Consider the following 13,095-nt stretch of genomic DNA (forward strand, 5'->3'; position numbering starts at 1 on the left):
GGCGCATTTCCGCCCAGAGCAGTGAAAATGGGGGAGTCTCAGGAGGCCGGAAATTTACAGTGAGGAAAATCTCCAAACTAAGCACACAGCCCTCGAACTGGGGATCTGAGGAAAGGGACAAAATCAAACAAATACTCGGCCTTGAAATTGAATTATTAGTAAGCAGATTAAAAGTCTACATTACATTATTTCACGCTTTCAATATTGTTCTTATTTTCTGCTCTGCTACAATTAGATCTCCCGGAGAATGATGGTGTGATTGAGGAAGGTGCTCAGCTCGAAGTAAACAGGGATTGTAGACTGAGGAACACCAGCAGGTGAACCAGCACAGGATTGTGAGTACCAACCGGAGAGAACCCTTCCGATTCAAAGAGCTTCCAGAGATCGACTGGGGAGCAAGGTAAGAGAAAGTCCCATTGACTCAGATACACACTGGACCTGGAGATGGACTGGGGAGAAAGGTCAGAGAGAGTCCCATTGACTCAGATACACACTGGTCCTGGAGATGGACTGGGGAGAAAGGTCAGAGAGAGTCCCATTGACTCAGATACACACTGGTCCTGGAGATGGACTGGGGAGAAAGGTCAGAGAGAGTCCCATTGACTCAGATACACACTGGTCCTGGAGATGGACTGGGGAGAAAGGTCAGAGAGAGTCCCATTGACTCAGATACACACTGGTCCTGGAGATGGACTGGGGAGAAAGGTCAGAGAGAGTCTCATTGACTCAAATACACACTGGTCCTGGAGATGGACTGCGGAGAATGGTCAGAGAGAGACCCATTGACGCAGATACACACTGGTCCTGGAGATGGACTGGGGAGAAAGGTCAGAGAGAGTCCCATTGACTCAGATACACACTGGTCCTGGAGATGGACTGCGGAGAATGGTCAGAGAGAGTCTCATTGACTCCGATACACACTGGTCCTGGACATGGACTGGGGAGAAAGGTCAGAGAGAGTCCCATTGATTAATACAATTGTAATGAAGGATATTAGCTCTGATGATGTGGAATCTGTATGGGTAGAATTGAGAAATACTAAGTGGAAAAAAACATTAGTGGGAATGGTTTATAGACCTCCAAACAGTAAGGTGGAGGTTGGGGATGGCATTAAAAGGGAAATTAGAGAAGCGTGCAATAAGGGCACAGCAGTCATCATGGGTGACTTTAATCTACATATAAATTGGGCCAACCAAATTAGTAACAATACTGTGGAGGAGGAATTCCTGGAGTGTTTACGGGATGGTTTCCTGGAACAATATGTCGAGGAACCAACCAGAGATCGGGCAATCTTAGACTGGGTATTATGTAACGAGAAGGGATTAATTAGCAATCTTGTTGTACGAGGCCCCTTGGGTCAGAGCAATCATAATATGATCGAATTCTTCAATAGGATGGAGAATGAAGTAGTTGACTCAGAGACTAGGGTCCTCAATTTAAATAAAGGAAACTACGATGGCCTGAGGAGCGAGTTGGGTAGGATTGATTGGGGGATGGCACTCAGAGGGTTGACGGTGGATAGGCAATGGCAAACATTCAAAGACCGAATGGATGAGATACAGAATTTGTTCCTCCCAGTTTGGCATAAAAATAAAACAAAAAAGGTGACTCAACCATGGCTAACAAGGGAAATTAGGGATAGCATAAGATCCAAGGAGAGGACATATAAATTGGCCAGAAAAAGCAACAATCCTGAGGATTGGGAGCAGTTTAGGATTCAACAAAGGAGGACAAAGAGATTAATTAAGAAACGGAAAATAGAATATGCGAGTAAGCTAGCACGGAACATAAAAACTGACTGTAAAAGCTTTTATAGATATGTGAAGAGAAAAAGATTGGTGAAGTCAAGCGTAGGTCCCTTGCAGTCAGAATCAGGGGAATTTATAATGGGAAACAAAGAAGTGGCAGACCAACTAAATACATACTTTGGTTCTGTCTTCACAAAGGAGGACACAAATAACCTCCCAGAGCTGCCGGGGAACATAGGGTCTGATGAAAGGGAGGAACTGAAATAAATCAGTATTTGTAGGGAAATTGTAGTGTATGTAACCTGTACCACCTTAAGAGTATAGACTACTTTTTGATGGCTCCTGTACATTGTAGTACCGGTGGTGACCACACTGGTATATAAACCCTGCGGAGCAAAGTGTATCCCAATTCAGCCCTGACCCTCAATCACTAAAGACCTGTTTAATTATTTCTATAGTCTGTGTCCTGTTATTCAGCATAACTACATTTGAAAACACAGACTCAACAGAAATGGTGTTAGGAAAATTGATGGGACTGAAGGTCGATAAATCCCCAGGGCCTGATAATCTACATCTTAAGGAAGTGGCCCTAGAAATAGTAGATGCATTGCTGGTCATCTTCCAGAACTCGATAGACTCTGGAACAGTACCCATGGATTGGAGGGTAGCTGATGTTACCCCACTATACAAAAAAGGTGGTAGAGAAAAAGTGGGAAATTATAGACCAGTAAGCCTGACATCGGCAGTGGGGAAAATGCTAGAGTCTATTATAAAAGATGTAATAGCAGAGCACTTGAAAAGCAGTGACAGGATCGGACAAAGTCAACATGGATTTACAAAAGGTAAATCATGCTTGACGAATCTACTGGAATTTTTTGAGGATGTAACTGGTAAAATAGGTAAGGGACAACCAGTGGATGTGGTGTATTTGGACTTTCAGAAGGCTTTCGATAAGGTCCCACATAAGAGATTAGCATGCAAAATTAAGGCACATGGGATTGGGGGCAAGGGATTGGATAGAGAACTGGTTGGCGGACAGAAGGCGAAGAGTTGGAATAAACGGGTCGTTTTCCGAGTGGCAGGCAGTGACTAATGGGGTACCGCAAGGATCGGTCCTAGGACCCCAGCTGTTCACAATATATATTAATGCTCATGATGAGGGAATTGGATGTAATATCTCCAAATTTGCAGACGACACAAAGCTGGGTGGGAGGGTAAACTGTGAGGAGGATGTCGTGAAACTCCAGTACGATTTGGACAGGTTGGCTGATTGGGCAGAAACATGGCAAATGCACTATAATGTGGACAAATGTGAGGTTATCCACTTTGGTGGCAAAAACAGGAAGGCAGATTATTATTTGAATGGCAATAGATTGGGAGAAGGGGAAGTGCAAAGAGACCTGGGTGTTCTTGTGCACCACTCGCTGAAGGTAAGCATGCAGGTGCAGCAGGCGGTAAAGAAGGCAAATGGTATGTTGGCCTTCGTAGCAAGAGGGTTCGAGTACAGGAACAAGGATGTCTTGCTACAGTTGTACAGGGCCTTGGTGAGACCGCACCTTGAGTATTGTGTGCAGTTTTGGTCGCCTTACCTGAGGAAGGACGTTCTTGCCATGGATGGAGTGCAGCGAAGATTCACCAGGCTGATACCTGGGATGGCAGGAATGACGTATGAGGAGAGATTGTGTCGATTGGGCTTATACTCACTGGAGTTTAGAAGATTGAGAGGGGATCTCATTGAAACCTATAAAATTCTGTCAGGCCTGGACAGACTAGATGCAGGAAGGATGTTTCTGATGGCCGGGGAGTCCAGAACCAGGGGTCATAGTCTAAGGATAAGGGGTAAGCCATTTAGGACTGAAATGAGGAGGAATTTCTTCACCCAGAGAGTGGTGAACCTGTGGAATTCTCTGCCGCAGAGGGCGGTGGAGGCCAGTTCATTAAATATATTCAAGAAGGAGTTGGATATATTTCTTATGGCTAAAGGGATCAAGGGATATGGGGAGAAGGCAGGGACGGGGTACTGAATTTGGATGATCAGCCATGATCTCATTGAATGGCGAAGCAGGCTCGAAGGGCCGAATGGCCCACTCCTGCTCCTATCTTCTATGTTTCTATGACTCAGATGCACACTGGTCCTGGAGATGGACTAGGGAGAAAGGTCAGTGAGAGTCCCATTGACTCAGATACACACTGGCCCTGGAGATGGACTGGGGAGAAAGGTCAGAGAGTCCCATTGACTCAGATACACACTGGTCCTGAAGATGGACTGGGGAGAAAGGTCAGAGAGAGTCCCATTGACTCAGATACACACTGGTCCTGGAGATGGACCGGGGAGAAAGGTCAGAGAGAGTCCCATTGACTCAGATACACACTGGTCCTGGAGATGGACTGGGGAGAAAGGTCAGAGAGAGTCCCATTGACTCAGATACACACTGGTCCTGGAGATGGACGCTCCCGCGCTCGCCCCCTGACCCTCCCCCGCTCGGCCCCTGACCCTCCCGCACTCGCCCCCTGACCCTCCCGAACTCGCCCCCTGACCCTCCCGCACTCGCCCCCTGACCCTCCCGCACTCGCCCCCTGACCCTCCCGCACTCGCCCCCTGACCCTCCCGCACTCGCCCCCTGACCCTCCCGCACTCGCCCCCTGACCCTCCCGCACTCGCCCCCTGACCCTCCCGCACTCGCCCCCTGACCCTCCCGCACTCGCCCCCTGACCCTCCCGCACTCGCCCCCTGACCCTCCCGCACTCGCCCTGATGGGGCTCTTCTCAAGTAAACCAAGCGGTGCAATAAAGCACCCCCAGAATCAAGGCCCTGCTCCTGGGGAAGGTGATCAGGCCCCAGGAACCAGTGCAAGTGAACAATGTCAGGGTCAAGGCCCTGCTCCTGGGGAAGGTGATCAGGCCCCTGGAACCAGTACTAGTGAACAAAGTCAGGGTCAAGGCCCTGTTCCTGGGGAAGGTGATCAGGCCCCAGGAACAAGTACAAGTGAAGCGACTCCTTCTCCCAGAGATTTTTTAAACGTGAATACTCCAAGAGTTGACCAAAAATCAGGTTAGTAATATTAATCAAGGAGTCAATTTCTGCTGTAAGGAGGGATGATACCTTAGCAGGTTCCGCTAATGAGGTCATATGCGTAGAACTTAAAAACAAAAATGGGGAAAGCACTTTGCTGGGAGTGTACTATAGGCCCCCAAACAGTAAGGGGGAGATAGAGGAACAGATATGTAGGCAAATCTCAGAGAAGTGTAGAAATAAGAGGGTAATAATTGTTGGGGATTTCAACTTCCCCAATATTAACTGGGATAGTCAGAGTGTGAAAGGCTTAGAGGGTGTGGAATTCTTCAAGTGCATCCAGGAGAGCTTTTTCAGCCAACATGTAGAAAGTCCTACAAGAGAGGGGGCGGTACTGGACCTAATTCGAGGGAATGTAGCAGGGCAAGTGATAGAAGGGTTAGTAGGAGAGCATTTTGGTGACAGTGACCATAATTCGGTGAGATTTAAAGTAGTTATGGAAAAGGACAAAGATGGACCGGAAATAAAGGGTCTAAATTGGGGGAAGGCCGATTTTAATATGATAAGGCAGGATCTGGCCAAAGTGGACTGGGATCAGCTACTTGTGGGAAAATCCACATCAGAGCAGTGGGAATCTTTCAGAAAGGAAATAGAGAGAGTACAACGCTAACATGTTCCTGTAAAGGTCAAGGGTGGGACCAACAAGCCCAGGGAACCCTGGACGCCAAGGGACATACAAGAATGGTTTAGGAAAAAAAGGGAGGCTTTTGGCAGATACAAAGGACTAAAAACAGTGGAAGCCCTAGAGGAGCATAGAAAGTGCAGGGGGGTACTTAAAAAAGAAATTAGGAGAACGAAGAGGGGTCATGAAAAAACACTGGCAGGCAAAATAAAGGAAAATCCCAAGGTGTTTTATTAGTACATTAAGGGCAAGAGGATAACCAGGGAAAGAGTAGAGCCCATTAGGGACCAAAGTGGCAATCTGTGTGTAGAGCCAGAAGATGCAGGTGAGGTTTTAAATTAATATTTTGCATCTGTGTTCACTATGGAGAAGGACGATGCAGTCATAGAAATCAGGCAGGGGGATTGTGATATACTTGAACAAATTAGTATTGAGAGGGAGGAGGTACTAGTGGTTTTAGTGGGCTTAAAAGTGGATGAACTCCCAGGCCCAGACGAGATGTATCCCACCCTGCTGTGTGAGGCAAGGGAGGAGATTGCAGGGGCTCTGACACAAATTTTCAGAACCTCTCTGGCCACAGGGGAGGTGCCAGAGGACTGGAGAACAGCTACCGTAGTACCATTATTCAAGAAGGGTAGCAGTAGGGATAAACCAGGGAATTACAGGCCAGTGAGCCGAACATCAGTGGTAGGGAAATTATTGGAAAAAATTCTGAGGGACAGAATTAATCTCCACTTGGAGAGGCAAGGATTAATGAAGGATAGTCAGCATGGCTTTGTCAGGGGGAGATCATGTCTAACCAATTTGATTGAATTTTTTGATGGGGGTGACTAGGTGTGTGGATGAGGGCAGTCCAGTTGATGTAGTCTACATGGACTTCAGTAAGGCTTTTGACAAAGTCCCACATGGGAGACTGGTCAAGAAGGTAAGAGCCCATGGGATCCAGGGCAATTTGACACATTGGATCCAAAATTGGCTTAGTGGCAGGAGGCAGAGGGTGATGGTCGAAAGTTGTTTTTGTGACTGGAAGCCTGTGTCCATTGGTATGCCACAGGGTCTGGGTCCTTTGCTGTTTGTAGTGTACATTAATGATTTAGATATGAATGTAGGAGGTATGATCAGTAAGTTCGCAGATGACACGAAAATGGGTGGAGTGGTAAATAGCGGGGAGGGAAGCCTCAGGCTACAGGAGAATATAGACGGGTTGCTTAGATGGGCAGCACAGTGGCAAATGGAATTTAACCCTGAAAAGTGTGAGGTGATGCATTTTGGGAGGACTAACAAGGGAATACACAATGAATGGTAGAACCCTAGGAAGGACAGAGGATCAGAGGGACCTTGGTGTGCATGTACATAGATCCCTGAGGGCAGCAGGACAGCTAGATAAGGTGGTTAAGAAGGCATATGGGCTACTTGCCTTCATTAGCCGAGGCATAGAATATAAGAGCAGGGAGGTTATGATGGAGCTGTACAAAACGCTAGTTAGGCCACAGCTGGAATACTGTGTGCAGTTCTGGTTGCCACACTATAGGAAGGATGTGATTGCATTGGAGAGGGTGCAGAGGAGATTCACCAGGGTGTTACCTGGGCTGGAGCGCTTCAGCTATGAAGAGAGACTGGACAGGCTGGGGTTGTTTTCCTTAGAGCAGAGAAGGCTGAGGGGGGACCTGATTTGAGGTGTACAAATTATGAGGGGCATAGATAGGGTAGATAGAAAGGAACTTTTCCCCTTAGTAGAGGGGTCAATAACCAGGTGGCATAGTTTCAAGGTAAGGGGCAGGAGGTTTAGAGGGGATTTGAGGAAAAGCTTTTTCACCCAGAGGGTGGTTGGAATCTGGAACTCACTGCCTGAAAGGGTGGTAGAGGCATTAAATCCTCAACATTCAAGAAGCATTTAGATGAGCACTTGAAACGCCATAGCATACAAGGCTACGGACCAAGTGCTGGAAAATGGGATTAGAATAGACAGGGCTTGATGGCCGGCGCGGACACGATGGGCCGAAGGGCCCCTTTCTATGCGTCTTTCGGATGAGACATTAAACTGAGGCCCTGACTGCTCTCTCGGGTGGATGTAAAAGATCCCATGACATTATTTTGAGAAAGAAAGACTTGCATTTATACAGTGCTTTCATGACCAGCAGACGTCTTGAAGTGCTTTACAGCCAATGAAGTACTTTTGAGGTGTAGTCACTGTTGTAATGTGGGAAAGAGCAGGGGAAATATCCCCGGTGTCCTAGTCAATGTTTATCCCTCAATCAATGTAACAAAAGGATAATAGCAAAATACTGTGGATGCTGGAAATCTGAAATAACAACAGGAAATGCTGGAAACACTCAGCAGGCCAGGCAGCATCCGTAGAGAGAGAAACAGAGTTAACAAAAAGATAGATTATCTGGTCATTATCACATTGCTGTTTGTGGGAGCTTGCTGTGCGCTATTTGACTGCCGCATTTCCTACATTACAACAGTGACTACACTTCAAAAGTACTTCATTGGCTGTAAAGCACTTTGGGACGTCCGGTGGTGGTGAAAGGCGCTATAGAAATGCAAGTCTTTCTTCACTGGTCTCTCCAGCGACCTCTTCTGGCTGATGGTTGATTGACAGACGATAGTCCGCGCATGCGCACAGGGAGCGGCGGTTTGGACAGAGTCGGGCACAGCGACCCCTCCCGGTCACCAAGGGCAACAACCGCGCATGCCCAGAGGACACCAAACACCCTCCCACACTCGGAGCTGCGTCTGCGCACTCAGATCCTGCCGGATGGAGTCGGCGTGGGCCATTCCGGGGAAAGGCCTTGGTGTCGGGTCCAGAGTCGCGATCGCTGACGCAAAGTGAGCTTTCTCCGCTCCGATTGGGTGGAGAATCGCGCGGGGTGGGGGGGGAGGGGTGGATCGGGAGAGAATAAAGAGAAATAGAAAACCTGAGAGTCCGCGAGGCCCCGGACTGAGCGGCGTCAGTTGGACGGAGCACGTGATCTCGGGGACACGTGACCCAGCCCAGGGCCTGATTGACGGGAGCTTCCGACCAATAGGGAGTGAGTGGGGCGGAGCTGGAGGAGCGAGCCTGCGATGGGTCCTCCTACCAATCGGGGAGCCCGAGGGGCGGGACTAGCGCCGGTAGATTGTCTGATCCGCAGGGCAGCGAGTTTCTCCAGTCCCTTGTTCAGGGCCCGGGGCCAGGGGAGGCTGTGGGCCTTTATTCCCCTCATTGGACACAAGGCTCTTTGGCCCACAACACACTGGCTCAGGTTTTAATAGAGACTTTTTAGATTCATCAATAACAGCAGATAAACCTCGTGCTTCTGTGGAACAAACTTTCTAATATTTTATAGAATCACAGAATGGTTACAGCACAGAAGGAGTCCATTCGGCCCGTCGAGCCCGTGCCGGCTCTCTGCAAGATCACTTCAGCTAGTCCCACTCCCCGCCCTTTCCCCGTAACCCTGCAAATGTCTTTACTTCAGGTACTTATCCAATTCCCTTTTGAAAGCCGTGATTGAATCTGCCTCCACCACCCTCTCAGGCAGTGCATTCCAGATCCTAACCACTCGCTGAGTAAAGAAGTTTTTCCTCATGTCGCCTTTGGTTCTTCTGCCAATCACCTTAAATCTGTGTCCTCCGGTTCTCGACCCTTCCACCAAACAGTTTCTCTCTATCTACTCTGTCCTGACCCCTCGTGATTTTGAACACCTCTATCAAATCTCCTCTCTACCTTCTCTGCTCTAAGGAGAACCACCTCAGCTGCTCCAGTCTATCCACGTAACTGAAGTCCCTCATCCCTGGAACCATTCTTGTAAATCTTTTCTGCACCCTCTCTTAAGGCCTTCACATCGTTCAGAAAGTGCGGGGCCCAGAATTGGACACAAAACTCCAGTTGAGGCCGAACCAGTGTTTTATAAAGGTTCATCATAACCTCCTTGCTTTTGGACTCTATGCCTCTATTTATTAAGCCCAGGATCCCGTATGCTTTTTTAACCACTTGCTCAACCTGCCCTACCTCCTTCAATGATTTGTGCACACATACCCCCAGGTCTCTCTGTTCATGCACACACTTTAGACTTATACCCTTTAGTTTATATTGCCTCTCCTCATTCTTCCTACCAAAATGTATCACTTCGCACTTTTCTGCGTTAAATTTCATCTCCCATGTGTCCGCCCATTCCACCAGCCTGTCTATGTCCTCTTGAAGTCTATCACTATCCTCCTCACTGTTCACTATACTTCCAAGTTTTGTGTCATCTGCATATTTTGAAACTGCCCTCTACACCCAAGTCTAAATCATTAATATATATCAAGAAAAGCAGTGGTCCTAGTACCGACCCCTGGGGAACACCACTGTATACCTTCCTCCAGTCCGAAAAACAACCGTTCACCACTACTCTCTGTTTCCTGTCACTTTGCCAATTTCGTATCCATGCTGCCACTGTCCCTTTTATTCCATGGCCTTCAACTTTGCTGGCAAGCCTATTATGTGGCACTTGTCGAACGCCTTTTGGAAATCCATGTACACCACGTTAACCGCGTTCCCCTCATCAATCAACCCTCTCTGTTACCTCATCAAAAAACTCGATCAGAATCAGAGCAGCCGGGCCCGGCGGACGTGCGGCCAGGGCCCCGGCACCAGGAAACCCAGGGTGCAGCACCTCCCCCATCCGAGCCGCCGCTTCTCGGTTTCTTCAGCCGGTTCCACTGAGTCCAACTCGGGAAAAGGACAGGAGCCAGGCTCCCAGAATGGCCCGCGGCCCCGGGGAGCATGCGCACTCTCAGCGGGTAAATCAGCGAGTTGGATAGAGTGGTTTCTGGGGCGCGGGGAATTGTGGGTGCTGCGGCCGCCATTAGTCAGCAGCTGTCGGGAAGAGTTTTATTGCAGGCTGACGGAAGGTAGGTCCCTGGCTGCCTGTGTAGGTCTTTTTGTTGCTTCAGTTTGAGCTGGAGTGGAGATTGTGGAGAAGCTGCTGGGTTTAACCCCCAGTACTTCTGAGCCCAGGAGGACCCAACAATTTCCAATGTGAGACTGTCAAGGGAGGTGGATTTTGGGGGAGATTAGGTTGTTACACAGACACTGTCCGCACAATGTAAAAGAGTATTGTTTTAGGAAGAAGCATTTCTGTACAGGCTTTTAATCCATTTTACATATACAGATTTGTTTTAATTCATTCTTGCAATGTGGGTGTCGCTCGCAAGAGCACCAAATATTGCCATCCCCAGTTGCCGATTGAGAAGGGGGTGGTGAGTCGCCGCCTTGAACCGCTGCAGTCCGTGTGGTGAAGGTACTCCCACAATGTTGTTTGGTAAGGAGTTCCAGGATTTTGACCCAGTAACGATGAATATGTCTAAGTCAGGATGATGTGTGACTTGGAGGGGAACTTGGAGGTGATGGTGCTCCCATGCACCTTCTGCCCTTGTCCTAGGTGCTGGAGGTTGTGGGTTTGGGAGGTTCTGTCAAAGTTCTGGTTGAATTGCAGATGTATAAAGCTCCTTTCCTTTGCCCCCTCCCACCTCTCTCTCTCTCTCTCTCCTCCCATAGAGGCCAGAGTTGTGTGTAGGCCCAGACCAGGTGGCAGATTCCCTTCCCTGAAGGACATTAGTGAACCAGTTGGGTTTTTATGACAATCCGGCAGCTTTCATGGTCACTTTTTTCTAGTGCCAGTTTCACAATTTACCAGATTCATTGAGCTCAATTTCACAACCTGCCTTTGTTTTCTTGTGGGTTGTCTCTCACGCTCCCTGTTTTAAATTAATTTTACAGGGCACTGGAAGGGGACGATTTGCAGACAGGAAACTCAAACCAAACATCACTTCAAGATCTGACAGAGAGTCACTCGACTCATCGGATCTGAATATCATCGGCCTCTGAACATGGAAGCAAAAAGCACCGTTCACAGCGGGGAGAAACCATACACGTGTTCTGTGTGTGGACGAGGCTTCAGCCAACCCTCTGGCCTATCGAGACACAAGCGCATTCACACCGGGGAGAGGCCATTCACCTGCTCTGAGTGTGGGAAGGGATTCACTCAGTCAGGCACCCTACTGGGACACCAGCGAGTTCACACCGGGGAGAGGCCGTTCACCTGCGCTGTGTGTGGGAAGGGATTCACTCAGTCAGCCACCCTACTGAGACACCAGCGAGTTCACACTGGCGAGAGACCGTTCACCTGCTCCGTGTGTGGGAAGGAATTCACTCGGTCATCTGACCTTCAGACACACCAGCACACTCACACTGGGGAGAGACCGTTCACCTGCCCTGTGTGTGGGAAGGGATTCACTCAGTCAGCCACCCTACTGAGACACCAGCGAGTTCACACTGGGGAGAGGCCATTCACCTGCTCCGTGTGTGGGAAGGGATTCACTCAGTCATCCAACCTGCTGACACACCAACGAGTTCACACTGACGAGAGACCTTTTAAATGCTCGGACTGTGGGAAGTGCTATAAAAGTTCCTGGGAACTGACATGCCATCAACGTGTTCACACTGACGAGAGACCGCTCAGGTGCTCTCACTGCGGGACTGGGTTCAGGCAGTCATCTGAGCTCACTATACACCAGCGCACTCACACTGGGGAGAGGCCGTTCACCTGCTCCGTGTGTGGGAAGGGATTCACTCAGTCATCCAACCTGCTGAGACACCAGCGCGTTCACACTGGGGAGAGGCCATTCACCTGCTCTGAGTGTGGGAAGGGATTCACTGAGTCATCCCACCTGCTGAGACACCAGCGAGTTCACACTGACGAGAGACCTTTCAGGTGCTCTCACTGTGGGACTGGGTTCAGGCGATCATCTGACCTCCTTGTACACCAGCGCACTCACACTGGGGAGAGGCCGTTCACCTGCTCCGTGTGTGGGAAGGGATTCACTCAGTCATCCAACCTGCTGAAACACCAGCGAGTTCACAAGTGACTGCAGGGGGTGGATTCTGCTGTTGCTGCTGTTAATCACATCCAGGACTGAACCATGTTCATTCTGACATTGGGGTTTGTTTCTGCTGATAATAACTCCGGGAACTGGGCTGGAGTTTAATATTCTGGATATTATGTTCAATAAATCAACTTTCTTTTAAACACATTGTTGTAGATTTTTGTCTTTCCCACCTGAGTGTTTAGCATCACCTGGCTGGAGCTCAAAAAATACAATCTGGGGGAGGATCATACGACGGGAACAGAACTCCAGCCTGGACACAGTCCTTCAGGGCCACACTGAGAGGGGCAAACGGCGCTTTGGTCTTTCTTCTCTCTCTTCACTGACAGCAAAGTCCCCATGAAGGTTAATCTCGAGGTGTGTGAGAAATGTGTCCCAGCCACTCCCTGCCATGGTTCAGAGCTCCTAGGCACGGAACAGAAGGCTCCTTTAGGAATGTACCCCAGTGCTTTTTTTAATGGCCTTATTAACATGTGTCGCTACTTTTAGTGATTTGTGTATCTGTGTCCCTGGATCCCTCTGCTCCTCTAGCCCATTTAGACTCTTAGGGGGAAATTCGGTGGCACCCCCTTTGGGTCACTAACGTCACCGGGGCTAATTTTAGCCCCCCGAAAATGTTAGCGCCCCTGTGCATTAAATTCAGTGGTAGCGCCGGAGGCAGGGTGCTACTGGAAGCGCTCCCCTCCCTCTTGAGGCGCTACCAGTGAATTTCACGGCACTTCGTGTAACAGCGCTGT

The 13,095-nt window shown here is 49.0% G+C and overlaps 1 protein-coding gene across 1 annotated transcript; it reads left to right on the top strand.

The window, feature by feature from the left end:
- Positions 1–240: 240 nt before the first annotated feature.
- Positions 241–12,501, top strand: LOC147091621 (uncharacterized). The gene is made up of 2 exons (XM_085976838.1): positions 241–400; positions 11,193–12,501. The coding sequence occupies exon 2, from the start codon at positions 11,303–11,305 to the stop codon at positions 12,338–12,340; it is 1,038 nt and encodes a 345-aa protein (XP_085832964.1). The 5' UTR covers positions 241–400; positions 11,193–11,302; the 3' UTR covers positions 12,341–12,501.
- Positions 12,502–13,095: the final 594 nt, after the last annotated feature.

This window comes from Somniosus microcephalus, unplaced genomic scaffold (genome assembly GCF_052327205.1).
Source record: "Somniosus microcephalus isolate GS21.2 unplaced genomic scaffold, FLI_Smic_1.0 unresolved_chr3, whole genome shotgun sequence".
Classification (NCBI taxonomy): Eukaryota; Metazoa; Chordata; class Chondrichthyes; order Squaliformes; family Somniosidae; genus Somniosus; species Somniosus microcephalus.

What these genes read in the sequence shown, in the direction of transcription:
- LOC147091621 (XM_085976838.1), top strand. Translation starts at nt 11,303, where the DNA reads ATGGAAGCAAAAAGCACCGTTCACAGCGGGGAGAAACCATACACGTGT.